The following is a 26,129-nucleotide window of genomic DNA, read 5'->3' as shown; positions in this document are numbered from 1 at the left end:
TATGTCGCCAAGAATATACGGAGTTGGTTCAAGGTCATTTCTCCTGCCGCTCGCCCGACACCTAATTCCCCATTTCTCGACTTATTTTGGCTCCACGTCCCCGACACGCATTTATAAATGGCCATGGAAGCGCCATTTACCTCTGCCTAGCTAATTTTGGCTAGATACGACTTCAACTCCCATAATCCCCGTGTTGACCCAGCCAGTGTCACCTCAGTCAAACGACCCACGTTCTGTTGGCTGATGTTTCCTCCTCTGTCTTCCAATGAAAAAGGCGATTATTTCACAAATGACCACTTCTGACCCGTGTTAACTGTTCTTGCGGGGGATTGTTGTGAACATCCAATGAGACACACAAGCCTAATTTGTAATTGCAATATATGTTAACATTGGGACCGGAGTATTCCATTTTGGACTTGAAAAAAATATATTTTTTATTTATTTTAGTAGCTTGTTTGTTTGTTTGTATCTGGAATTGTTGATTTCTGGTATGGATTTTGGACCCATTGGTACGGGAAATTGTCTCTAGGTGGCGACAAACAGCCGGAAAAAAGCAGGTGTAAATGCTCTTGCTACGTTCTGTCAGCCCGGTGTTTTGTGTCGACGTGATAGCCAACTAACACATATTCTAAACCACATTGAAACACGTTTTTGAAATTGGAAATGGCTTTCATAAAATCACCGTGAAGAATAAAAGGTCTGGAATAGGTTTCAATACTAAAAAGTAAATAAACAGTTTTAAACATACTGTGTTTTATTATCAGAAGGAAGAAAAGAATGATTTTTCAACATTTTTTTTTCTTTTTTTACACTCTAGTGGGGTACAATGAGTCAATCACAAAGCATTCAGCACAATTGTGGCCAGACAGTTTTGTGTTTGTCTTCTTTTTTTCATTCATAGACCTGAAAAAGACACTCAAGTAGGACAAACCCTGAATAAAAGGAAGAAAAAAAAAATCCACTAAAATTAAAAGACGTTGAAGCTTTTAGAAACCAATACAAAAAAAAGTTGTCAGCATCAAATAAAATATTGAAGACGGTTCTACAGGTCGGTTTAGTTCATGCAGTATGTACAGTTAGAAGTAGGAGCAAGCAGCACAAAGACTCACATCTAGTTCAGCTAGTGTGTGCAACTCAAAAAAAAAAAATCACCTTTTTTTTGTCCTACTGGGTAAATTTGTATTCTATCAAAAAAAAAAAGTATTTTATTTTTTTTGAAATTTCACTGGTGGTCTTTCTGTGGGAAATTATCACTGCGGCCATTTCCTCCCACAAGTATTGAGGGGCCGATTTATTTCGGTAGTAACATTTCACACAAGATTCAATTAACTAAACAAATGGATAGACTCACCTACATTAACACAACAGATGGACGCCTGTGTAAATTGAATCAATTACAATGAATCTTTAGGATCTGACGGCATTTTCCAAAAGAATTAACACTTTTTACAATAACTTTTGTTGGAGCTACTTAGGCCTGGATGACGGAGGCAACAAGCGCAAATCATTCAGAGCTACAGAGGCAAACCTGTGTGATACCTGGAGGACCAGGGGCCCTCGGCCCACCACTGCCAGTTTCTGTGAAGCAGGGTATAAATCAAGCATTTCATGCAGAAACAAAGGTATATCGAAGCTCAGAACAGAGGAGAGAACGATTCAACTGGGCGCCTAAATGCCTTGCTACAATGATAGTTGTGCCGGTTATGATGGGCCTAAAACTCACTATTTTTTCCGTTTAGATTTTTTTCTAAGGCACGAATGCTCCCCCCACCCCTCCACCACCACCAGCACTACCTGTCTTTTCACAGAATATTTTGACTCCCAACTTCACAAAGACAATCAACTTTAAGTGGCAAAACACAACTCGCCCTGTAAAATCCAATGATATTGTCACATAAAAAAAGTAAGAGTGCGCTGCTCTTCTTTCACATCAGTCTGAACTGTGTGAAGGCTTAACTAACTGACTATATTCATATATTTTTTTTTTTTACTAATGTAATGATGGAAGGACGTGGAGGGAAAACCGTGAAATGACCCCTTGGTGCTTGACGCTTCCGAGTGAGAGGCCAGTGGCCTACGGCTTCATGGAGGAGGCGTCTCCAGCGCCCTTGTTGTCTTTGCGTTCAACCTCCATGCTTTCGTCAGCCATCCCTCCATCCTCGCCGCCCTGGTACATGTCGTGGGTCCACTTTGGGCTGGCGCCGCCGGCGCCGCCCTTCCGGTACACGAAGCGCCCCCTGCGGGCAGGGAAGGCTCCCCGGCCTCTCCCGCGGTTGTCCACCCAGGTTTTCTCCCCGTCCCGATCATCGTGCTGGCAAATAAGAGGGAGTAGCGTCATTAGGTCACGGGATGTTATCGTTAACGTGCTATAGTCAGACTCATCATATACTTTACTACTAACACATATTGTGGAAGGAACGGTTGACATAGGAGGAAACAGTGAAAATATCGGAAACTGATCCGTAAGTTATTCTTTAACATCAAAACCTTATTGGATTTGGTTTCTTTCACTATTATGTGAACAGAACAATCTGGTTGTATCTGATCTGACTGTAAATCCAACTGTCCATAAATAAGATGGCAATATCTTGCTTTCTTTTTCGGTTTATACCCTACAAATGTTTTTTTATTGCCATATATTGTACACATTTTTACACCATAGGGTTGTTGCTGCAATTATGCAAATTTCCCCACTGTGGGATCAATAAATGTCTTCAATTCTATTCTTCTCTGATCTAATGGGGAACCGAACATGTAGTTGAAGTCTTGTTATTGCATTGCAATTATACAGCATGAACACAAAACCTCCCAAAGGAAACAGGAGCCGCAAAGGGTCTTTCTGTTGCATCAGCGACTGAAACACTCACCAGGTAGTACTTCCTGCTCTTGGGTGTGTATTCAGGATCCCACTCCTCTTCCGGAGGGCGCATCGCAGGATTCATATTGGCAGGGTTTCCATTGCTGTTGTTTCCAGGGTAATTTCCCCTGTTCCAACCTCTCCCTCTCACTCTGGGGAACTGGAATCAAAACAGGTCTGTTTATCAACACTGACTCCAGGGGGGGGCATAAAAATAGACCCGCAACATTTTAATAACTGTTCAGTCAACCTGGGACACTGACAAAGGGAGCAAACAGGAAAGCTGGATGAAAGTCAGGGAGTTGTTTAGTGATGAAGTGAAGTCCCACTGATTTGCACTACGTTACCTTTATACAAATCAGGCAGTGTATGGAATATGTTTGACAGTGTCATCATCAATATCAGCACCATCATCATCATCATCATCATCCAAATTATGTTCCTTAGCATTAGTGGGAAGGAACAGAGCAGAGAAGCAGAGCCGACTGTGATTCCGTTAGGGCAAGAAGAGGAGACGTCAATATGTCAGAGAGGGGAAATAAATATGCAAACACAGCGGGAAGGACGGGCGGAGTGCACGGAGGGGAGGAGGAGGGACTTACAAATCCTCGGCCGCGACCTCTCTCCGGGTTGTGGCCCTCGTAATCCCGGGGGCCTCTGTCCGCGGGGCCGCCGTAGTCCCGCGGAGGGAAGCGTGGGTGATTGTAGCCCTCCTCCGGGTGCTCCATCCCCTCCCCCATGTAGTCTTTACCTCTGAAGGACGGCGGGTAGGGGGAGGGGGAGGACGAGGACGAGGAGGAAGACGGGGAACGGTCGCGCTTCTTTTTAGACTTCCTGTACGGACAGACAGACAGACGGAAGGGGGGTGTGAGAAGTTGTCTGGACCTCGCCCAGTGTGGGAACCACCGATGCTCAGACGGCGGCTGTGTCGGGACGTACTTGGATTTCTTGTGGTGCTTCCCGGATTTCTCAGAGGACCTCTCTCTGCTCGGCCCCCGGGAGCCTCCCGGGCTCCGGCCCCGATCCTTGCCGGCAAACCTCTTGCGCCTCTCAATATCCAAGCGCAGGTCCATCACGTCGCCCTTGAACCTGTGGCTTGGGTCCTGCAGACACCGGGGGTTTGTTAGCCGCTGGCAGCTTCAGTCAAGCTCAGAGTAACAAGTGCAACCTATTCCTTCCCACAGACTGAGAGACTATGTCTGTACGTCAAAAAATAGAAAGTTAAAGGAACACGTGCAAATGACAGCTGTACAAAAAGAAGAGTGCAAAACTTAGTGTAGCATTGTGTGTTTTGCCAAATGTAATTTGTTTTGCTACAATTATATTAAACATTACATACAGAAGATAATACCATGAAATAATGTAGACATACTGATATGACAGAACTATATTAAAGTGTTGTTATGTCAGTGTGCTTGTGGAAACCAGCGGCATGCATGTAGCTTAATTAAAAAATAATAATTAAAAAATCACTATCTTTCTGCTCTTTTTTGCGGCTTGTTTTTGTTTGTTTTGTCTTTTCACAAAAAAAATACTTACAAGGTAAAGGCACTGATAAGCGTCCCTTGAGATGCTTGGACTCAGGTTGTTAATTCACTTCCTTTTAGCCTTTTGCTTGGGTTCGTACAAACCCAATCAATAACCGTATCACATAGGCTTGAGGGGAGCTTGCTCGGCACTTACAAAACACAATTGGGCTCTTTTGATTTAGAATTATGCATCCTTCAAAAGAAAAGCACAAAGCTCAACTCTGCTGCTTTGGATCGTCTCCAATTGTTCCTCGATCCAAACAAGTCAAATTTCAAAAGGGGCCGGTCACCTTGTAGCTCGCTTCCTCGGTATCCTCAAACACGTGAGAGTGCCTCTTAAAAGCACTGGGTGACACATCGATTCTCCTGCGAGAGGGGACAGCGCTGTTAGGTCGACGGGCAGCGACTCAAGAAACACACAATGACGACGATGAGACGAAATCTGCCACCGTCGGGAAAAACTTTCTGGTACCTGTGGATTTCTGGGCTCTTCCTTGGCTTCCTCATTTCTGCCTCTGCAGCTTTTCTTTGGTACATGGCAAAACGCTCACTTAAAGTCATGTCTGAGGAGCGGAAGTGTTGAGCTGCGAATCGAGAGGAAAGCACAAAACAAAGAACAAACAAACAAACAACAATTTAAACAACCGCAAATGATAAAGTCTCCATCGGGTGTCTTATCTGATGAAGGCATGCAGACGCAGCTCTCACTCTACCTTTGATGTAGTGCACGATTGAGACTACGTGCTGGTTGAACAGCTCGGAGGGGCTGCGGCGGAGCTGTGCTGACTGAATGTGCTGGAAAATGGAGCGAAATTCCACATCTTTCTTACTGAGTGGGTCACGGCCGAGGGAAGAGCTGAGAAGAAAAAAACAAGGTTTTAAAGGTGCAACACGGCTCGGAAGCAGAAATGTAAATGGATTAGAAGTCGGGATGCAAATTATCAATGAATTCATTAAATGTGAGTTGATTGACCTTATCGATTGATTAACGATTAATTGACAAGCTGTGATTTTTCCTGAGAATCTAAATTTCACAATAAAAAACGTGTAAGCACACATTATTTAATCCTTCAATAATGTTGAGGGTCCGCTGTGACCAATTTTTACATTGGAGAACAGTAAAAACACCCTAAACATTTCTCCTCTGACTTTAAGTTGACTGCTAATGGGCCCTAGTTGTTTAAAAGTAACTTGTTCTAGGTATACAGGTATACACCACACCATTTAACGGAAAAAAATTAAATGAATTGCGAGCAATTTAATTGGTTAAATTCTTAATCGCCAATCAATAAGCGATGAATTGTTGAGTGTTTCTCAACTGGTGGGGCCGGTGGAGCTGTTTCCATTGGGTCGCAGCTTCGTGGGCAGTTTGATTTTTTCAAACAGGGATTATATTTTATATATTATATTTAAGCCTTTTATATTCTATTTTGTTCATGCGATGACTATGACTGGATGAAGGCATCCTGTATCTATTTTTCTATTTTTGTGGAATAAATTTGTCTGGAAACTACAGGATAAGAAGCAGCACGGGTCCTGAGACTCCCCCAGTTGGGAAGCGCTGTGTCAGGACGCTGGCCACACACCTGGGCATGTCGTCTAAAGAGCTGATTTTCAGTTCAAACTCCTCTCTGGAGGAGGAGAGGTGTCGTGGCGGGGAGTCCTCCCGGGGCATGACGGGGAACAGCGGCCGGTCCTTCTCCCGGGAGTGGGCGGGGGACGATGGGCTGCGTCTCTTCTCCTTCTCCTTCTTCTCCTTCTTCTTGGCCTTCTCCTCCTTCTTGGAGCTGAGCTTGCGGCTGCGGTACAGGTCCTCCTCGATCTGCTCCTCGGCCTCCTCGTCCTCCAGCTCGCTGCGGCTCTTGGTCTTGAACGACGGGTAGGCCGTCGGGTAGGCGGGCTCGTCGCCCCACTTGCCGAAGATGTCGCGCGCCGTCAGCGTGGTCTTGACCTCGCCGTCCTCCAGGTCGCTCTCCTTCAGGCCGTGGGACTTGAGGAACTCCTCCTCCATGGCGTCAAAGAAGGGCACGGCTTTGTCTTCTTTGGAGTCGGCGAACGAGGCTGCCGAGATGTTGAAAAGCTCTCCAGACTTGCCGCCTTTCTCCTTGTCTTTGTCCAAGGCGCTCGCGTCCTTTTCGCGGCTGCTCTCCTTATCGGCGGCCTTTTTGTTTTTGCTATTCTCAGCCAAAAACCTGCAGCACAGGAGCGAAGAACCCAAGTTGAAAAAATCAACGCAAAGGGAACGAGGAGAAATATTTCAAAGGGAAATGGGAGAGAGGAGATGGACGGACACACACGTCAACATTTCCACTTTTAAAGCAAAACAATTAATGTGTGCACTGGGTTATCATGGTGCGTAAAAGCAAAACATTGCAACAACAAACAACATTGCAGTGATTGTACTCACGTCATTACCACCTTTTTCATACAACCTCCTCTCAGTGACAACAGCCGGCTACAAGTTTAATGCACTTTAAAATTTGGAATGTTTTATGTTCTCCTTTTTAATATGTATGCTTCCGTGGATCTTTGAAAAAGGCTACATGTTTAAAAGAAAAATAATGTTAAGGGCGATAGAAAAATTAAAAAGGAATGCAACTACAGTTATTTTTTTTCTTTCAAAATTTTAAAGGCGCCAGACGTACTTTTTGAAGGCGGCAGAGATTCCGGCTTTGTCTTCAGATTTGGCATCGTCCTTTGAAAAGAAGCCAAAGCCTCCAAACGACGCCGTTTGCCCGGACTTGGCGGGGCTCTCGTTCACAGGGGGAGACGTGTTGCCAATGGTTTTCCACAGGGTGGCGCCACCGCCCGAGCCTTTGCCTTCGGCACCGGAGGAGGCCTCCTCCTTCTTGTCGTCGGCGCCGGCTCGCTTGGGGCTGGCGTCGTAGTCGATCCATTTGCCCCCGGACGTCTTCTCGATGGCGGTGCCCTCCGCCGCCTGGCCAGACTTCTCCGCCTGCTTCTCCGCCAGCTTGGCGTCCTTGGAGGCGCTGCGCTTGGACTTGCTGCTGCGGTGGCGCGGCGACGAGGAGCGCGAGCGCGAGGAGTAGCTGGAGTGGCGGGAGCGCCGCGACTTGGCCGAGGACGAGCGGTCCGAGTTGCGCGAGCGGCTCCGACTGACCGAGCGCTTCTTTGGGGTGCGCGAGCGCCCCCTCCTGGGGCTGTGCGAGTGGTGGTCCTGGTCGTGGTGGCGGTCGTGCCAGCCGCCTCCGCCGCCGCCGCCCCCTCCCCCGCCGCCGCCACCGCCGCCCTGCCAATTGGACTTGTAGCCGTAGCCGCCGCCGCCCCCCCTGTTCTGGTAGTGGCCGCGCTGGTAGTAGCCTCGGTTCCTGCCGCGGTAGTGGAAGGGCCGCCGGTAGCCGCGGTTGTAGCCCCGGAAGCCACCTCTGTTGTTCTGGTAGTCCCTGGAGGGGTAGTTTCTGTAGGGCGGCGTGTGAGAGCGGGAGCGGGAGCGAGACCTGGAGCTGCAAGAGGGAAAAATTGACACAAGAAATAAATACAAGAAAAAGAAATAAGATACAAGGAATGTACAACATACACTACCAGTCAAAAGTGTTGACACACCTTTAGTGCAAATATATATATTTTTTTTTATATCTTTACAACTTTCCAAACTGCAGATAGATACTGAAGACATCACATATATGAGCAAGATGGATGCAATTATGCAGCAAAGAAAAACATGGTAAATAACTACGTGTCTTTTATGAAAGGTGGCTATCTTGAAGAATTTAAATATAAAATGTATTTGAGTTATTTTACACTTTGTTTCCTACATAATTCCATGTGTGTTCAGATGTAGTTTTGATGCCTTCAGTGAGAAACTGCAATGTCAACAGTGAGGAGAATGAAAGAAAAGACATTAAATTCAGAGGGTGTGTCCAAACTTTTGACTGGTAGTGTATATTATACAAGAAAAACTTGAAATAATGACAATTGTCCATGGTAGAAACTATCTTCTGTATCACAACCGGGCGTTCAGCTGTACAGCCAGCAGGTGGAGCCAAACAGCAGCTACAGCAGCGAAGGAATAACAACCTCCCTGAACAATTCACTGCGCTTCTCTGGCAACTCCAAACCTGACAGATGACCCACATTGATGTTTTACAGCGTCGCTGGTTCAACCTGTTTGTTAGCACGTGTGGACGCAACCACTATGTTGTACTTAAAGGGGCCAAAAAAACGAGGGGAAGGAGTGAATGTCAGACAGGTGAGCAGCGGATTCTCTCCGTTCTCTCAACAGTCGTTGAAATGCAGCGCTGCTGCGGTGCCCTTGGAAAAGTGATGATTCACAACAGGTTCAACCTTTGAGCTTCCGTTGTTAATGGCGAGGGAGGGGACCTGGTTGTAAAGAACTTCCACAACAATGTAACATGATAAACAATAGAAGTGCCGACAACAAGGGAGGAACTTCTTAGAAGAATTAAAATGAGATAATGCAAATTGCTTTTCTAGGAAAACAGAGATGCAAATTCTGGGATAGAAACCGAGAAGCCACAGGGACTCAGGTTCAGCAACTACTGCTGCACGTCACATCTAATGTTCCATTTAATTTGGCAATGGTCGTGATGCCAGGCCCAGGTACGGTTGGGTGCAAAATAGTGTCAAGTCTTTCAGTCGCTGTCTGTTTGGACTGAGACGGCAGCTGAGTCAAAGCCAACAGCAAACACCAGCAGTGTGAAACCGGACTTCATTCCTTTGTGCCACACCCTGACTACACCAACAAAGAGATATTCGGATCAACAACTTCCACTACACTCCTTGGAAGGTGCATCAGTGTATCCCTGGATAGCAATTTTTCTGCTCCATTTTCTCTCAAAAATTAAAAATAAAATAAGTGACTTATTGTAACATGCCAAAAACACACTTTAAAACAATGTATGGCTGCAAAGCGGCTGTTAAACACAGAACAAGCAAATGTACCAATGACGGATTTACCTGTAGCGACGTTTTCTGGATCTTGAGCGAGAACGGCTCCGAGAGTGAGATCTGGAATAAGACCTGGATCTGGACCTCGACTTGGAGCGGGACTGAGCCGGAGAGTTTGGACCCTTAGACATCTTTGCTCTTAGGCCAGTTCAATTATGATTTACCTTAGGAATAGAAAAGGGGGAATTATATTATTTTACAGTACTAAATTTAAATACAGAGACTCTAAACTGATCAAATGATTAACTACCAAACAAGGGTTCACTTGATTAAATACCAAACACTTAACGCTAATTATCCTCCATCATTTCAGTGCTATATTTCCTGAGGCATGTGGCTGTTGTTAGACCAGAGAGCAAACACCTTACTTCCTACTTCCCTGCCCGTCATCAAGACCCAGCTGCTCTCAACTCTGAAGCCCCGCATGACTTTGACATAAAGAAATGTAAATGAGAGCCAAAGCAGACACACACACACACACACACACACACACACACACACACACACACACACACACACACACACACACACACACACACACACACACACACACACACACACACACACACACACACACACACTTCGTGTGACCTGATACGAAGTGGAAATTCTTGGACACAGGAAGTTTAGGGCCACTGACAGCACGTGGAATGCCACAACATTCCATGTTCAGAATACACAGCAGCTGCGGCTGCTACAAGACAATTATCCATCGCTTATCTGTAGATTAGAATTGGACTGACCCTATTTCTATGCTCAATTCTTATTCACTTATCCAAAAAAAATCCTGAAGATCAAATATCAGCAATCTTCATCATAACAAGTTAAAAAAAAAAACTACAGAACTCCAAAATCTTACCAACCTTTCTTCAGTGCATTAATGATTTAAGTTGGTGCCTCCTATTTACAAACAAGTGTAGTTTTACACAAACGCCTAGAAGGGTGAAGAGAAATGTGTCCTCAGGTAAATGAACAGTGTCGGTGGAGTGACTTTGCCCTCAAAGCTAACAAGTAAACAGGCTGAAAGAAAGCATGACAAAATAGTAAAACATTAAAGAGGCTATTACTGATTGCGACATGCCATCACTTCCCTTAAAGATTAAAAAAAAAAAAAAACATTTCACCATTATGATTAACTACAAGGCAATGTTTACCAAAAACCTTATCTGTACACGTTTGCTCCCATTTCCTGAAATAAATTAACAACAAAATACTCTTCTTTCAAAATCTGTTGAACAGAACTGAAGAAAATCAAGAGTAACTCACAAAAAAGTGAAACAGGAGCACATAAAGAGTGGGATCATTTGAGGCAAAAAAAAAAAAAAGCTTTGATGACGGCAATCTCTCGACAAAGTCTGTAGCGTTGTGCAACTGACTACCTGGCTAACTCGGAGGGAAACAAAATATTTCATTTGTGCTTCTTCTTTTTTTTTTTTTTTTTTTTTTTTTTACAGCTGTTTAAAGTCCAGGTTAGGCTCTTGCCTCGGTTAATGCCATAGGAAGCTAAACATAGGCTTGTCACCAGATCAAAGTGACACCTTCCAGGAATTGGAAAGAAACCTAACTGCGGGCACTGACCCCATCATTCTGAGATGACTGGCTGCCCTTTGGCCTTTCATCTCCAGCAGGTAAGTGGCACCTCTACCAGGAAGTCAGAAATTAATCAGTTCACTGGCCAAGCACCGCACTGAACGGCTCGCCCTTTCCAAGTGCATCATTATAAACAAGCCCGGTGGAAGTAAACACGGTGAGCTGTGCAAGGAAAGATTTACAGACGAATTTTGTTTCCTTCCGGCCACCATCCACAACTCAACACTAACACAGAACGCAATGCGGTTCATCACTGGACGTCAACAGCGTCACAACATGCCAACTCCTTCCAACTGCGGTTATCACTCTACACAAAACACAAAGCAGGAAATGAAACGTGGCATGACTAATGTCGCATTTCTCCATTTCAAGATTGCATTGCAGGTCGCTGACAGTAATTAGGAAGCCTGTAGTGCTAATGATGGTCTGCAACTTTAATAATATAACATCCAAATGTTACGGAGTCGGGCAATGTAAATACTGAGATTGCACAAAAACAGTTCCATATTGATCAGCTCTGAATTGAATAGCCTAAACATAGCCGGTCGTAAATAATCTGAGGGCAAACTGCATCTTTACGAACACAGCTGCACCAATTTTAGCGTCCAACTGCGTCGATGATTGGCTTCGGGAATGCTCAGTAAACGTGCGCTGCCTACACGCTTCAGTAAAATGGTTCCCATTTGATCTGGTTGCAGTTTGACTGATTAAAAAAAAAAAAAAAAAGACAAACAAGGTCAGCCCAAAAAATATCAAAATATTATGTTGTCTTCCTGCAGCCGTGAAAAGAGACACATAGCCCTGGTGAATAATAAAAGTAGAAAACTGGTTAAAGATCAGGATAAGCTTGGTCCTGCGCGTCGACGACGGTGCCATTTTTCGCGAATGGCAAACGGAAGGGTTTGAGTCTGACAAGATTTGGGTCTGCTGAGAAAACGAAACACGGTGCCTTTACCTTACTTTATCCTCACGCCCTGGACACGATTCCTTTCAATGAATATGCACTGAAGTTGCTCAATTTTGTTGAGGCCAAGCCGCCTGTTCCGTCTCCTCTGGTCCCTCCTTCCTGGTTTCCCTGGACGGACCAAGTATACTACGCGAGTGTTAGCAACGAGGCTACATGCGAGCTAGCTAGCAACATCTCAGTCTCACACACACATACACACTAGATGAGAAACCGCCAGAGGCGGCGCACCGTGCCTTCGAAAGACTCCGGCTTGCCAATTCGTGGACTGTTTTATCCGACAAAATGTTATGCAAAAAGCCTAAGCATTTTCGATATCGATGAAATGCATGCGTTCACCCGTGTCCGGTTTATAAGCCTGGCTGAAGATCGTCTGAAACTGTTGGCTAACGATCGCCTTAGGTTAAAATCTCGCGATCTTTTGCGTTAACTGTGAAGCCGCGCCAGGGTCTGTTGGGGCGGGAGAGAAAAAGGATCGCATTTCATTCTCGTGTGTGTGTGTGTGTGTGTGTGTGTGTGTGTGTGTGTGTGTGTGTGTGTGTGTGTGTGTGTGTGTGTGTGTGTAGAAGCTCATTATTTATCCGCTGTTGCTGTTGTTTCCAGGTTTCCAATGACACCTGTGGCAGGGGCTTATTACAGAGTCCCTTCACAAAGTCCCTGAGGCCAGAATAATATTTGGAGTTTGGGCCTGGGCCTCAACGGTTCCTCCCGGTTGTGTGTATCAACATAGCAGTTGCAGAGAGATGTTGAATTTAATATAGGGATGATCAACAAAGCTATTCTTAAACTCACAAGTAGTGTTTTGTGAAGTAAATGTGGCTTTAAAGAGGGGAAAAAAACAGCTAAATCCTTCACTCTAACAGATGTCAAATTTATTTATTTATTTTTTTTAGGGAAAATGATCCCTCAAAGTGAAGCTCAGACATTTTTAAATCTGTCGTTTCTACACCAAAGCAATAGAAATTCTGCAACTTCAAGAATACTAAAACTCCAGGAAAATGAATGAATGATACGATTCAACGGGGTTCCTTTGACACCTTTTCAATTTTTTCAGCACAGACGTTGCTCTTCTTATTGCCACTTTCCACAATGAAAAGCCATTTGATCAGGCTTCCAGCACTAACTGACCACTTTCTCAAAGTCAAACGACGACCTTGCACTGGCAACTGTGCCCAAATGCATAAACCCCTGTGTTGTTTGGAGGACCCCTGCTCTATTTATATCTAACTAAAAGCCTCATAACACCCCCTATCACCGACAGATTCCATCACAACACCACACAATCACGCAGGCCAGTTGGCCTCAGATAAAGCACCAGCACTTCATGTAGTTGCCTTCTGTCTCATCTTATCATAAACTAGTGAGACCTAATTGTTAATTATACGCACTTAATTGATGATTACATCAATTAATTCACAAATTCACAATTTTCTTTTTTAGGTGAGGTTGGTGAGATATAAGATAGAGAGATGTCCGTATCTATACACAAAAAACATTTTGCTGAGGTACTTTTTTGTATAATGTATGTAGTGTTCTTACAATTGGATCATTTCTTTTAAGTGCATTTGACAACTTGTGGTTTTCAAGCTCTATTCTTTATCTCCTGGACAAGACTGGCAATATAAAGAGACGCACACTTTCATCATTTTGCAGCGCCTTGATTACCAGTCCACAACTGACAAGGATGCTGTTGGAATTCTCACAACTCTAATGGGCATGCATTAGTGAGGTTGTCCCTATTTGACCTCTGACTTCAGATGCGACAACAGCTCCAAATTCACTGTCATTTTCATCTCGGCACAGGTGTGGAACTCTCAGACGCTCCAAAGTTAAAATTAACCTTTGGTGAATCTCGGCTCTGGCCAAGAGAGCGAGACCACGCTGGGCCTCTTGGCTGTCACTCAGTGTTACAAGCTGTTTACGGCCTCACTGGAAGCCTGAGGTGCAAGGAGCAGAGAACAAATTGGACAAGTAAGATTACCAATCCAAATTGACTTCAGGTCAGGCAGATTAAAAGGATAACGTGTAAATTCATAGGAACGCGTGGTACTGTAGAACAATTTGGGTCAACTTTTAAAATGGAGCAAACACACATACTAGATGCAACACTCGGGAGCGTGAGAGGCCAGTTTAAAATCTCAAAAGCTGTTCTTTCACTCATTTCATTCAAGTTTCATAGGTTCTATTAAAAGTCCTTGTTTAAGTTATGGTGTTTCTAGATATTAGAAGTTAGCCAAAATATCAAAAATCTGGCTTCTGTGAAAACTATTGAATTAATATATAGATATAGAAAATATAGATTCATCTTTTTAAGCATCTACAATGTTTTCCCAAAAGTTTGTCGGCTTTTTTCTGACTATTTGAACATTTTGTGTGCTCTGAATTCCCCACCCTCACTGACGTATATATTTAATTCAAAACTAACTCAAGTGTTGCTTCCTCTGAGAGCTCTTCGCTGGTCTGAAACACCGAAAAACAGCCACATAAAAAATGCAAATGTGTGGGAGATGGAGAAGTGGCTCACCTTGCAAGAGTGGGTGAAAGCACCGCAAGCAGCAGGAAGAAGAAGAAGAAGGTTTTTTCCGTTAAACCCAAAAAAGCGAGGGAGAAGGTTGCTGAGAATGTGCGCTACGAAGTGTCTCACAGCTACTTGGTGGAACCGCATGTGAATTATAAATACTTTGCCCCCTGGGAGCCTTTTTAGTGAATCGTCTTTGCTGATTGAGCTGCGTGACGTGTTGTGTGTCCTGTTGTGGTGACATTTCCTGTCTTCAACTGTAAAAGTCAAGAGCACCTTGTTGCTCTTCAAGGTTGACATCTCTGCTTCCTCACTAACAGGTCACAACGAACTGAGAGAACAGCCAAAACAAAGTTGAATGTCCGGGAATTCATGGCCCATGTTTACCAGATCTAAGGATTACTTCAGTCCTCAAATGTACTGTGGTGCTATGAAGTATTTCATTTAAAGTAATTGTAAGGATGATCATCACACAGAACCAGATGTGGGAAGTAACAACAGAGAAATACTTTGTTATTGTACGTAGATTTTTCGGGTACCTGTATTTGAGTATTTCTTTGATAACTTTTTATTCCCTACATTTGTTCACAAATATCTGTACTTTCTGCTTCTTAAATTGGGGGGAAAAAAACCCACACATTAATTTTGTGTTTTAAAGATACACATTCTGTTCAGAGTAATATACTTACTATTAAAGTTGTTTTTGCTTAAAGTGGAGCTTGAATGCTGTAGAGTAGTTAAACATAAAAATGAATCATATTTTAGAGGGCGATTATGTTAGAGTACCTCGGCTTTGAGGTCACTGTTCATTAATTTACATTAGTGTCACTGGTCTTTAAAATGTTAAACATGTTTGGGTTTGGGTTTTTTTTTTTAAGTGTAAACATCCAATAACAGCTAGCCACTGGTCATCATTTACTGATTACAGTTTGGTTGTGTTGGAAAAGACAAAAATGTACAGTCTTAAGAGCAAAGCTGTTAAAAAATGATCCAGATGCTCACGCAAGACCTTTCGTCAGTTCAGTCCAGATTATTCTATCACGAAATGTATTGTTTCATTAATTGCCAAAAAAAATTGCACTTTTTTACTTATGTACATTTCACAAGCTGTACTTTCTTAAATTTAAATGAGTTGAATCAGTACTTTCATTTTTAACAGAGTATTTTCTTTTTTACACAACTATCTCTACTTTTACTTATAGTACATAATGGGAATACTTTTCCCCACAGGGCCGACATTTAGGCTTGAACCCTGTGACAGTTAAAACCGACGGGGTCACCTCGAGCCGACGACAAAACCAGAGCAACCACAAGGCCGCTAATGTTTGATTGCTGGCGTTCATCTTGGCGAGCGGACAGTAAATCCCCTGTGGAGGTACCTTTGATCCTTTGGCCGGACTGGACCTCAGCTGACTGGGATCGGTTCGCTCCTCCGCGTAACCTGAAGCCACAGTAAAGTGAAAACAGAAAGGCCTCTCTCTACTCTTTTATAAACAGACCCTGAACCATCAATGTAAATGAAAATGACACTGATGTCTCTCAACAGCCAATACAACCTTGAGGTAGTGTTGCAGCCACATAGTAACTAAAGAACTACTGAATACCAGTAGATCAGTTAGAAAAAGACTTCATATTCTTCTTTTATTCTTCTTCCTCTTGTATTAGCTGACATGGATAATCAGTACCGCTGCCAGCATCTACCTGCAACATTCTCTCAAATGACTTCCTTAACTTAGTAAACTAGGGTCACAGAAATCATGTGACAGGGAACAGTGGAGTTTGTGCTGCCACCTTCTGGTCTTTGAGCAAATAATTATCAACAGCCAGTACTGCTATTTCAGCTCATTGAAATTGATATTAGATAAGATAATCACACAACAAGGGACATCTTTGACAATCACATCTTAAGTTTTCTTGAGCAAACTATCAAGTGTTCCTTGGGTATTTTTACAATCAAAATAATTCTGAATTGAATGAACGTTTGAACTGGCGACTTGTCCAGGGTGTCACCCTGCCTTCGCCCTATGGCAGCTGGGATAGGCTCCAGCAGAACTCCGTGAGCCTGAGCTTGGGAAGAAGCGGGTATTGAAAATGGATGGATGGATGGAATTACGTTTATAAATCCCCCCAAAAAAATCAAAAAGCTCTCATGATTTTCAGGCTTTGCTACAGGTGAGTGGGATAAAGTGGCAACTAAACAGAGAAACAATTAAAATATGCTTAGCAAAAATTGTGGAAAGCAATTTTTACCTGAAAGTAAATCCTCTCATTTTCTCTTCTGCACCTGGAAGAGCGATTTAGACTAAAACAAGGAAGTTGTAGCAGCAAGCGTTCTTTAAAGACAGCCACCGAGCCCCTTTTCATAAAGCTTTATTTCACAGATCCCCTGTAACAGGAGGCAGAGGCAGCCAGGCTCATTACACATTTACATACACTGTCTGTGGCCAGTCCTTGCAACGCTCCCCGTGTTAAATAACTCAATAATTCAAGACGGAAAACGACAAAACACGCGACACGCACACACTGCTCAACTTAAGGTAACAATAACAATATGGTAAACGACGGTAATAATAACAACCATTGTCAAATATTATGTATTTCTGGGTATTCCTACGTACTGATTCTTTCCCCCCCTAAAAGCTGTTACATAGTCAGTCATCTTTAAGGTGCACCATAAAATCTTTATGTGACATTTTCAATAAAACTTGACAAATGCTGCACCATGACACGCAGTGAAGACAGAGAATACTTGTTGATTTTTTTTCCTTTTTTGTACATTACAGAGTTTTTCTCTCTTCTCGGGAAGAATTTTTTCCTCCTCCTCTTCCTCTTCTTCCTCCTCCTCCTCCTCGACATCTTGCTCTGTCGCTGATGCTATAAATGTGAGTTCTGCGCAGTTCATTGCTAGTTTGGCACACCGTTTTTTTCTTTTTTTTCGTCATTAAGTTGCTGTGGTGGGGCATGAATCTCATAGCTGAAGCCGAGACATAAGGCGCGTCTCCGAGGACGTGTGGGCGCTCACAGGACCTCTGCAGGGGGCGGAGAGAGAGAACATAGGTGAGTGCTTGGTTTGAGAACGCAGTGAATTAAAGTAACGACATGCATGATTTCCTCTCTTAAAATAACACCCATTAAATAATGTTTGACTATTCATCAACTTGTAGTGAAGAGAATGAAAGCCTTAATACTGTCACAGTGCCCCCAGCTGGCCTGGAGTGGGACAAGTCAATTTTGCTTGCCTGCTCAGCACCTTTTGTAACTGTTCCACTTTCCTTTCCTTTTGGTGATTTACTAACATGCTGAGAAACTTCAGAGAAACTGACACATGCTCCTGTGACTGGTTACCACATGAGTGAAGTTTTACACAGTTCAACTCAACTCAAGTCTTTTTAAAAAGGACCACAAAAAAATCTGTCTGTAAAGATGCCGTGCTGTGCATATACGCAGCTGCTCGAGATGTTTTTGACCTGTGGGTGGTGAGAACCACTCTGAGCGCTCGCTGTGGTAGAGCCTCACTGTAGTTCCACCTCCTGTCTCTCTCTGCCACCTCATGACACAGCTGCAACACAGAGAGTTGGGCTGCAACGCCTCAAGGGGCATTTTTCTCTTCCCCCGTAAAACTTTGTATGTTTTATCCACCTCGTCCTCAGCCGTTGCCTTTCGTCCATACCTGCGACATGCTGAGGCTTCATGGGGGCCGTCTTCATCCGGAAGGAGTCTCCGGCCTCGAACGCCAGGATGGGCTCGCCGACCCGCGCACTCTGTGTCTGCGCAGGGTTCGCCCCGTTGTTCAGCTGGATGATCTCCTCGAAGTCCCCGTTGGCCGAGACGCCGTTCTGGTGGGTGGCGGTCTGGACCCCGTTGGCGACGGGGGCGGGTGCACTTTGTGACGGGCCGAGCACTGCTGCGCCAGAAGCTGCAGCTGCATCACAATAAAAGGGGGATAAACGACGAGGCAGTCAGACCCTCCGGGATTGTTTATGTAATGTTGCATCTTGCCGCGAAATGTGACGCTAATGCTAACCCTTACCATTGACCTGCGGAGAGGCTTTGACGTCCTTCTGCAGTGACACAGACAAAGAGATGATTTGTTAGTTGTTTTTTTCACTTGAGGCAAAAGGAAGTTTACAGTCAGGCTTGTTTAAAGCAGCGAACCGCAAAAACCTTATCTCCCGCATCGCTCTTCCGAGTCCTCTTCATGATCTCCTCCAGGCGCTGCGGGGATCAGACAGGGATAACTCTGTTAGCCGCCAACATTTGTTTAGCAGGAGGAAGCGCTCTCACTCTCTCTTTCTCTCTTCTCTCCCCGCTCTCGTCCTCACCTTCTTCCTCTCCAGTCGCTCCTGCTCTTCCTTCTGGAAGTGTTTCTCCCTCTCAAGCCGCTGGCGCTCAGCCTCCTCGCGGGCTTTGGCCTCGGCCTCCTCCCTCTGGAAAAAGAGATCAACGAGTCACAATCGGACAACTTGCCAATCACAACTGCCCACATGTGGAAAAACCACACGAAGGACATACGAAAAACTTTGGAAAAAAAAACACTAAAAAAAATCTTGTAATCAATTTAACAAATATTCCCAGTGCCTATATAGGCTTGTATAATAAGTTGAAAGAATGAGATTCTTACTTTTAGCTGTATGATTGATTCCTATGACTGAACACTTGCACAGTGCACAGTGCAAAATAAGCATGAATGCAGCCGTTGATCTGATCCAACAAACATGCAGCAGTTCTCTTTCTTTGACCTTCCTTCCCTTTGGTGCTTCATAAACATACTGAGAAGCTTTAGAGGAACTGAAACATCCTGACTAGTTACCACATGAGTGAAGTTTTACACAGTTCAACTCACCTCAAGTCTTTATAAAAAGGACCACAATGGTCTGTAAAGATGCCGTGCTGCGTACATACAGAGCGGCTCGAGATGTTTTCAACCTGTGGGTGGTGAGAACCACTCTGAGCGCTCGCTGTCACAGAGCCTCATTGCTGTTCCACCACCGGTCTCTCTCTGCCACCTCATGACACAGCTGCAACACTGACAGTTGGGCATTTTTCTCTTCCTCTGTAAAACTCTGTATGTTTCATCCACCTCGTCCTCATCCATTGGCTCTTCGTTGATTGATTCCTACTACTAGGCACTTCAGTGCCATGCAAACATGCAGCAGTTTAACTTCTAAGTCAAATAATTCTAGAGACATTTATTCATTGTAGCCCAAAGTCAACTCATTTGGTAAATGGACTGTACTTATATAGTGCTTTCCAGCACCTTCACCGTACCCCAAAGCACTTTACAATAGGTGGCTGCTGCTATGCAAGGCGCTGCCTAGTCCCATTGGGAGCAGGGTTCAGTGCCTTGCCCAAGGACACTTCAGACATGTGTACAGTTGGAGCCGGGAATTGAACCACCAACCCTTTGATCATCAATTCACAACCCGCTCTACCAACTCAGCCACAGCTGCATTTGCAGCATTTCATCATTATTGTTCCAAGTGCAAATACATATTAAGTCATGTGCACCACAAGGGGGAGCCAGATGCTCTGACTGCGGTGAGCCTTCAGGCACGAGTTGATGTCCTGTAACTAACTCCATCGCAGACTCCACTGAATAATCAGACTCGACGCTGCCTGAGCAGACGTGTTGGGAGTCGGTGGTGAAAAACCAAACGGCACCTGTTTCTCTCAAAGCGCACGCCAGCTGCAGCTACTGGTGGGACACAAATCGCTGAGCGTGAGCGAGCCTTTGAGCTGCACGCCAAGAGCTCCAGAACGGAGGCCACTCGCAGGTCGTGTCTGAGCGGCAACAATGGTGTGATTGAAGGGCCCGGAGGAGGAGTCGGGGCCGCGTCCTGCGGCTCTGGGCGGCGAGTAGCCGAACGCCGAGAGAGAGAAACGGAGACGGCGCGGCCCCGTCGCCAGTCGCCATTATGGAGGTCACCAGCTGGCAGCGGGCCACGGCAGACAAGGGGCCTCTGACACGTTGGTGGTGACGGGGCCGGCGGCACACTTTCACCCTCCTTTAATCTGCCCAGATGCCAGACTGTAGACAGTCACTGGGGACGGGGGTCAGAGGGGGATTTGATGTTTAGTCTCACGTAGAGTTAACTACCCCCCCCCCCTCCCCCACCATCACCACCGCTATCAGCAGCATCAACCTCCTCGGCCGCTCGGCCATCCCAGTCACCATTAATCTGCCCAGATGGTAAGTGGGCTTACTGGCTGTGGGGATCACTGGGATTCCTGTTGCTTAATGGAAAATTAGAGGGTTTGCAGAGCGCGCAGTATTTACAGGAGATGATGATGACTGTTTGAGAGGCCAAGCTGCAGGGCTCACAGTTTTGATTCCTGCCTGATATCACGGTCTGACTCCCCCACTGGCGCCACTGATACAAGACATCTTGGAGTCCTGGAGGGTTTTAACTGGATGTTCTTGCAAGTCTGCAAACGTTCTTCTGTTTTTATGAGTCTGCTTAAGACACATCCTAAATGTTGCGATCTCAGCCTCCCTCTTACATTCCTAAATTCATGCTCTCCATGGGCATGAAGTCAGAGCCTCACTCACCTGCTTCTGCAGCCTCTCGTTCTCCTCCTGCTCAGCCTTGGCCCTCTCCTGCGCCTCCTTCTCCTGCTCCACTCGCTGGGCCTCGTCCCTCAGCCGCTGCTGCTCGGCCATGAACTGCGCCTCCTCCTCCCTGCGCTTCCTCTCCTCAGCCTCGCGGGCCATCGCCTCCTCGCGCAGGATCCTAGAGAAAGAAAAGAAGTGACAGAAACAAGTTAAGATTGCAGCATGTTTGCAGAGTGGTCACCTTATAAGGTTAAAGCAAAGTAAGCAGGAATATGTGGCTCCCTGATATGTTACTACGTGCAGCCCACCGCCTACAGGGCAAACAGCATCAAGGTACTGACTCACTTTGTTTTTATGCTCCATTGGGAGTGAAGGGACTGCTGTGCAGCCAAGCAGGGGTACAGGCCTGCAACTTTGGATTTGATTTGAGTGTTTGATAGCTGAGTTGGTTTTCTTTAAAAAGGACTTTGAAGTAGAACTGTGACAACAGAGCACAGTGTTTTTGATTCCTCAGTTTCATAATCAAGTAAAAGAACAACAACATATATATATATAACAAATTATAGCAAATATCCTATTCTGACCAGATTGAGGCTGCTTTCATGATTATCAAACTCAGGGCCCCATCTACACACACTGGAGGTAGATGGGCTACATCTGCAAGCAGAGAAAAGGTGCCTAATATCATTATGCAGCCGATGTGATGCGTGAGATCTGACCGGTTCCTCTGCTCCTGCTCCAGGCGCTCCTGCTCCTCCCTCTCACGCTGCTCTCTGGCTTGTCTGCGTTTTTCTGCCAGAGCACGAGCCGCCTCCTCGGGGTCATTGGTGCCGGCCGACGGCCTGCTGGCCGGGGCAGGAGCCGGGTTGGAGGCTGCAGCAGCAGCGGCAGCAGGGGCAGTGGCAGTGGCAGCGGCATTGGCGGCGGGTGGAGCTGGATTACTGGCAGCAGCAGCGGGGGTGGTGGTGGTGGTGGGGGCTGCAGAGGCCGCAGCAGGGGAAGCAGCCGGCTCAGCTGGAGCGGAGACTGATACGACTGGCGGGGTCGAGGCAGGAGGCGGGGCCGGTGCGGACGACACCACGATGGCAGGAACGTTACTGGAGACTAAAGGGAGAGAAGACGTGAGCACATTAAAGGCCAAATTCACTTCACCAGCGCTGTCGAACATTAGTAAGTATCACTAGTCTGTCCCAAGAAACGACAAGTCCATGCTTTTGGCTTCTTTTGCTTGCTGCACCTTCTGAAATGTACAGTACAGTGGTCCCCAACCACCGGGCCGCGGACCGGTGCCGGTCCGTGGGTCATTTGGTACCGGGCCGCAGACCGGTGCCGGTCTGTTAAATTAATCCCGTTTCACTCATTATCTGAGTGAACAATTCTATTTTGAAAAATTTATCGCATTCTCTCCGTTACGTCCATCTAATACGTCATCTGATACGTTACCGCGAGATTAAACCCACAAGCTGGCAAGCTAGCAAGCGTCAACGATCGCACGTTCATGCCGGTCCGTGAAAATATTGTCTCACATTAAACCGGGCCGTGGTGCTAAAAAGGTTGGGGACCACTGCAGTAAAACACATGATTTCTGGAGATCAGCCCTTTGTGATGTCACAAAAGACACTGACAGCAGTGACCTCTGAGACTGTCTTGTTTTCGACAACGTCCCATCAAGCTGAACAACCAACAAAGTTTTATTAGCTTTAGCAGGATGCTAATATGAGTCCTTTTTGCAGGCGGCTGTAAACAGAGGGCTAAATATGCTGTTTCACTGAGAGCTACAGATTTGCAGGATTTTACAGGATTGCTCAACTGCAGTCTGGGGTGAAAAATGGTCACCAAAAATTGGTAAAATATGAAACCGTTAACTAAGGAGGTATTTTCACCACACACTGCTTAAAAATGCCAGGGGGAGAAAAAAACAACAACATGTCTCTGAAATTCAAAAGAGTAACAATTCATCCCGTTTGCAAGGACAAAAACAGAGCAGCAGTCAGAGGACAACCCCTACAGACACTCACCCTTCTTCTCCTCGGGGCTGGCGGGCTGCTGGAGGTCCAGCTCTTTCTCCACATTGACCGCTGCCACCGCCTGCGGCTGGACCCTGGCCGGCGTCTGGGCCCGTTTGGGTCTGGTCTTGGCGCCGGAGGTCGGTGGCGGCGGCGTCTTCTTCCCGGTCGGTGTCTTGGAGCCGGTGGCAGGCACCAGCGGGGACAGCGGCCGGCTTTTCGGGGCGGCGGGTGATGGAGGCCTGTTCTTGGGCTTCGGGGTGCTGCGGGGAGGAGATGATGGAGGAGCTGAAATACTGTCTGAGGTGAGGTGACATCTGAAAAAGGCAGGACGTTTCCCAGGGAACCGCTGCAGCCACATTTAGCTCCACTTGGAAGATGTGAGTGAGCTGATCTCACACTCCGTCTTGTGATTTTTTTATTTGGCAGTCGGAGAAGAAACCAGAGAGCTGAGAGATGCAGGAAATCCCCCGCCCTGTCTCCAGCTCCAGACTGGGCTTCTGGCACAGCCACAGTGTCCAGCAGAGGCTCTATTAGCAGATAGATTACAGTACCTCGGACCATCTGTCACGCATTAACCTGCTCCGAGAATGAAGCACCGGGACAGCGTCTGCTCTGGGCCTCACTCCCATGTTATAGAGGAACAGAAAGAGTACCTGGCCTCCGGTCTGGACCTCTGGATGGTGGTGGAGGGGGACGTCGTCTGTCTCCTCTTCTGCACCCTCTCCTTTGTCAGAGCGCTCTTCTCCTTCTCATTCTCCCGCTCTTTGTCTTTCTTCTCTTTCTTCTTCTTGTCCACCTGGAGAGGGGAGTGGAGGGTTTGAAATGGGGACTTTTATTTGTAAAATGTCAGAATCATCAGCTGAAAACATTGAAGCCGTCCCTCCAATTTGTCACCCCCATGTTTTTTTTGGGGGGGGGGTTTGTGAATCATTTTTGCATAACTAACTGTAGAAACACATTTGTATGTGTAACATAACAAACATATATTTGACAGTTTTAAATGTTTTTCTGGCCATTGCATATAAGACAATAAAGACAACACCACTTCCCAAAATACCCATTTCTAATACACCAATTCCCGAGAAATGCCCCTTCCGAAGCTCAGGCTTACATAATAGCCAACCTTTTTATATACATCATATTTATATTTTGAATGAAGAGCAATAAAGTCTGACATTTTGCTGTTTCCTGAGGATGTAGCTGAACTCACGTGACCTCATCCTAGCCTCTTCTGGTCATAAATCGCTCAGTCATGACTAATAATGACTCATAGTGACAGATCTCGTCTGTAACACTGTAACATTCCAGGAAAAGAGAACAACGCGTGTGTGTGTGTGCACATTACCGGCGTGGAGTTCCGTCTGCGCTGCCGCTGGGTGATGTCGGGCGTGCTGGCCGAGGACACCCTCCAGCGCTCGGCGCTGCTCTGGTGGTGGTGCGAGCAGGCCGTCAGCGGGCTGGCCGAGGCTGAACGGGAGCAGTGGTGAGAGTCTGAGCGACACACAGAGGGCAGCAGCGGCGGCAGCAAGGCCGAGGTCAGGGACCCCCCAACACACACACTCACACACTCACACACTCACACACACACACACTCTCACACACTCACACACACTCTCACACACTCTCACACACTCTCACACACTCTCACACACACACACACACACACACACACACACACACACACACACACACACACACACACACACACTCATAGTGTACAGTTCCCAAAAGGCCACAACATGCTGTGAGACTCAGTCATGTCTATTTATCTCTCTAGCTCTACTGGTTGCCACTGACTCATTCAAGAAATATGAAACAATGCAGAGGACATACAGTATATTCACAGGTTAAACATTTAAAGGGACAAACACTGAAATTTCACCCATTTTCTGCCTATGGTGGCATTTTCTAAACCCAACACAACAAAGGCTCGTGCTAACCAAGTATTCAAACATCGACTCAAACTGCTGAAAAGTTGTTGGAATTGGACTGACGAGCGCGCTGGCTGCTAGGGTGTCCTCACGCAACTGGCAAGAAGATGTTGTGTTTTTACTTCTGTTGTTTTGTTAAGTCTGAGTACACACCTCGGGGAAAGTTAATTAGCTATCTTATTTTCTGCACTGAATATTACAATCAGATGGAAACTGCGGTAGAACTAGAAAGGTTACTCACGTCTTTCAATCCTTTCTGCACAGGAGGTTTAATTATAAAGTGACTACAGGCAGAAGTATCTGTTTTGTTTTGTTTTTATTGTTATTCATTTGATTTTGTTTATGGTTCTTTTTTGCTGATGTTGTTTTGTTTGTGTGTGAGAGTAATTCCTAATTCTACCTCGATTCTATTTTATTGTCTTTAACGTGTGCATTTCATTTCCAAAACTGAACTGAACTGAGCATGGCTGCCTCAGGCCTCCACTGTGTCGGAATTCTCCCCCCTCTGTGAAATCAGGACAATGCCACCAGCGCCTTAACAAGTGAAAAAACAACTCTTTCTTGCAAGGCCTTGCGTGCTATTTCTGCAAAGACGGCTGTTTGTTACATCAAGAAGGGCATTTAGGCAGTGTGCGAAATACTGCTCAATATTGTTCTTGATTGTTACACACATGACCGGTTGGCTCCACTTTGCAAAGCAAAATGTCAGAAATAAATAAAAAATAATATTAGCCAAGATCTTAAATGCATTTTAGTGACAAAGATACCGTACTCATATATATATTTTTACATTTTTGAAAGAATATGAGACCCCGCTTGTATTTCGCACACTGGTTTTAGGTAAGATTCCAGGAAAGGGAATGACAGTAGGAAATCACGCAAGCATTCCTGGGCTGGCTGCAGAAAGAGGGGGGGGTCTTGGCTGCAACACTCACGGGAGTCGCTGCTGTTGAGGAGGGTGGCGGCGCTGCGGCTGCGGGCCAGGAAGGACAGCGTCGGCGTCATGAGCCGCTCCACAATGCGGCTCTCCCACGGGCTGAGGCGCAGGCTGCGGGCTGACACAAGAGGGCGCCGTCAGTGTCTGCGTCACCGCTGGGGGAGACTTGCAGGTACTCACCTTCGCTCGCAATTTTAAAAGAGAGAGAGAGAAAAAACCCAAAACCAGAGCCCGGCGCTCTCCCCACACCTCCTTGCTCTTTCACACACGTGACATATCACAGATGCGCTCACACGTTCACCCACGCTCACA

At 45.8% G+C, this 26,129-nt stretch overlaps 3 protein-coding genes and 1 non-coding gene across 11 annotated transcripts in view; 1 reads left to right on the top strand and 3 right to left on the bottom strand.

Annotated features, from left to right (window-relative positions):
• Nucleotides 1–26,129, top strand: part of ncdn (neurochondrin) — a 327,405-nt gene that overhangs the window by 195,640 nt on the left and 105,636 nt on the right. The window lies entirely within an intron of this gene.
• thrap3b (thyroid hormone receptor associated protein 3b) lies at nucleotides 737–14,505 on the bottom strand. Of its 3 annotated transcripts, XM_076011606.1 has the most exons (12): nucleotides 12,106–12,261; nucleotides 11,861–11,980; nucleotides 9,325–9,479; nucleotides 7,032–7,850; nucleotides 5,973–6,578; nucleotides 5,100–5,242; nucleotides 4,859–4,970; nucleotides 4,677–4,752; nucleotides 3,797–3,960; nucleotides 3,460–3,691; nucleotides 2,868–3,017; nucleotides 737–2,311 (listed from the first exon to the last, which is right to left on the bottom strand). In XM_076011606.1, exons 3-12 carry the CDS (start codon nucleotides 9,444–9,446, stop codon nucleotides 2,075–2,077), a joined length of 2,661 nt encoding a protein of 886 aa, XP_075867721.1. In that variant the 5' UTR covers nucleotides 9,447–9,479; nucleotides 11,861–11,980; nucleotides 12,106–12,261; the 3' UTR covers nucleotides 737–2,074. The 3 variants fall into 3 exon arrangements, with proteins under 3 accessions (XP_075867721.1, XP_075867723.1, XP_075867722.1); XM_076011608.1 differs by lacking the exons at nucleotides 11,861–11,980; nucleotides 12,106–12,261 and adding an exon at nucleotides 14,394–14,505; XM_076011607.1 differs by lacking the exon at nucleotides 11,861–11,980 and having other exon boundaries at nucleotides 12,106–12,263.
• LOC142877194 (uncharacterized) overlaps nucleotides 16,742–26,129 on the bottom strand; it is a 33,880-nt gene continuing 24,492 nt past the window's right edge. For 4 of the 6 annotated variants that reach the window (XM_076011611.1, XM_076011614.1, XM_076011612.1 and 1 more), the window contains 11 exons: nucleotides 25,816–25,935; nucleotides 24,295–24,440; nucleotides 23,603–23,745; nucleotides 22,959–23,209; nucleotides 21,660–22,044; nucleotides 20,938–21,118; nucleotides 18,710–18,814; nucleotides 18,552–18,602; nucleotides 18,418–18,448; nucleotides 18,058–18,309; nucleotides 16,742–17,416 (listed from right to left, as the gene is read on the bottom strand). In XM_076011611.1, coding sequence (XP_075867726.1) covers nucleotides 17,406–17,416; nucleotides 18,058–18,309; nucleotides 18,418–18,448; nucleotides 18,552–18,602; nucleotides 18,710–18,814; nucleotides 20,938–21,118; nucleotides 21,660–22,044; nucleotides 22,959–23,209; nucleotides 23,603–23,745; nucleotides 24,295–24,440; nucleotides 25,816–25,935 — 1,676 coding nt within the window. In that variant the 3' untranslated portion in view covers nucleotides 16,742–17,405. The remainder of the gene's footprint in view (nucleotides 17,417–18,057; nucleotides 18,310–18,417; nucleotides 18,449–18,551; nucleotides 18,603–18,709; nucleotides 18,815–20,937; nucleotides 21,119–21,659; nucleotides 22,045–22,958; nucleotides 23,210–23,602; nucleotides 23,746–24,294; nucleotides 24,441–25,815; nucleotides 25,936–26,129) is intronic. The other 2 variants (XM_076011613.1, XM_076011616.1) reach the window with 1 other exon arrangement.
• LOC142878621 (small nucleolar RNA SNORA17) lies at nucleotides 17,856–17,988 on the bottom strand. The gene has a single exon (XR_012924877.1). It is a non-coding gene; the product is annotated as a small nucleolar RNA SNORA17 (small nucleolar RNA).

Source organism: Nelusetta ayraudi, unplaced genomic scaffold (assembly GCF_046127955.1).
Source record: "Nelusetta ayraudi isolate G7.1 ecotype Tasmania unplaced genomic scaffold, CSIRO-AGI_Nayr_v1 ptg000135l, whole genome shotgun sequence".
In the NCBI taxonomy this organism is placed as follows: Eukaryota; Metazoa; Chordata; class Actinopteri; order Tetraodontiformes; family Monacanthidae; genus Nelusetta; species Nelusetta ayraudi.
Note: the sequence above shows the minus strand (reverse complement) of the source record. Positions and strands in the feature narration are given on the sequence as shown.

Bases quoted from the DNA above. Each gene is read 5' to 3' on its own strand.
- thrap3b (XM_076011608.1), bottom strand. From the start codon at position 9,446: ATGTCTAAGGGTCCAAACTCTCCGGCTCAGTCCCGCTCCAAGTCGAGG. The intron at 7,851-9,324 runs GTAAATCCGTCA...TCCCTCTTGCAG, and splicing joins TCCAGAAAACGTCGCTACAG to CTCCAGGTCTCGCTCCCGCT. The intron at 2,312-2,867 runs GTGAGTGTTTCA...CTTATTTGCCAG, and splicing joins AGAGCAGGAAGTACTACCTG to CACGATGATCGGGACGGGGA.